The sequence below is a fragment of the Eimeria tenella genome, genomic scaffold (genome assembly GCF_000499545.2).
Source record: "Eimeria tenella Houghton genomic scaffold, Eth_scaff2639, whole genome shotgun sequence".
Classification (NCBI taxonomy): Eukaryota; Apicomplexa; class Conoidasida; order Eucoccidiorida; family Eimeriidae; genus Eimeria; species Eimeria tenella.
The window spans coordinates 1,608-2,427 of NW_013542513.1; the positions used below are offsets into that span (position 1 = coordinate 1,608).

At 60.7% G+C, this 820-nt stretch overlaps 1 protein-coding gene across 1 annotated transcript in view; it reads left to right on the forward strand.

Annotated features, from left to right (window-relative positions):
• ETH_00042830 (uncharacterized protein) overlaps positions 1–217 on the forward strand; it is a gene marked incomplete at both ends in the record, with an annotated part of 581 nt that extends 364 nt beyond the window's left edge. Inside the window, one exon of the mRNA XM_013375282.1 lies at positions 6–217. Within this exon, the coding sequence (XP_013230736.1) occupies positions 6–217 (212 nt within the window). The remainder of the gene's footprint in view (positions 1–5) is intronic.
• Positions 218–820: the final 603 nt, after the last annotated feature.

Here is an 820-nt window from a genome sequence, read left to right on the forward strand (position 1 = left end):
TGCAGGCCAGTGGCTAGCCCGGCTTTGTGCTGCTCGCGTTTTGCTGCTGCAAGTGTCGGCGGTGCGCAGCAAAGCCCTCAGAGACTTTGCTGCACCTCTAGCTGAAGCACTGCGAGCAGCAGCAGCAGCAGCAGCAGCAGAAAAGGAAGCAGCCGCAGCAGCAGCACAGCAAGCGGAACAGCAACAAAGGGAGGAGACAATGGCCCTGCGAATACAGGTACGCAAGCAATTGCGAAGGCCAGCTAGCTAGCCAGCTAGCTGGCTAGCTGGCTAGCCAGCTAGCCAGCTAGCTAGCCAGCTAGCTAGCTAGGCAGTGGGGTAGCTGGCTAGCTAGCTAGCTAGCTAGCTAGCTAGGCAGTGAGGTGGCTAGCTAGCCTGGTAGCCAGCCAGCTAGCCAGTCAGCTAGGTGGCTAGCTGGCTAGCTAGCCATCTAGCGAGTCAGCCAGCTAGCTAGCCAGCTAGCCAGTCAGCTAGCTGGCCAGCTAGCCAGTCAGCTGGCTACCCAGCTAGCCGCAGAGACTATTGGCTAGCTGAGCAGCTAGCCAGCTTTCAGGGGCAGCAGCTCCCCTGCGCTTTGCTGCAGTTCGCCTGGAGACGCGCCTCTCGGCGCCGCAAGCTGCAGCAGCAGCAGCAGCAGCAGCTGCTGCGGTTGCAGCAACAGCAACAGCATAAGCAGCAGCAGCAAGAGCTGCAGCGGCAGCAGCAGCAACAGAATTCCCTAGAGCATTCGGTGCTGCAACAGACCCAGGGGCAGCAGCAACGGCAGCAGCAGCAGGAGCAGCAGCAACAGCAGCAGCAGCAGCAACAGCTGGTCGCTGCA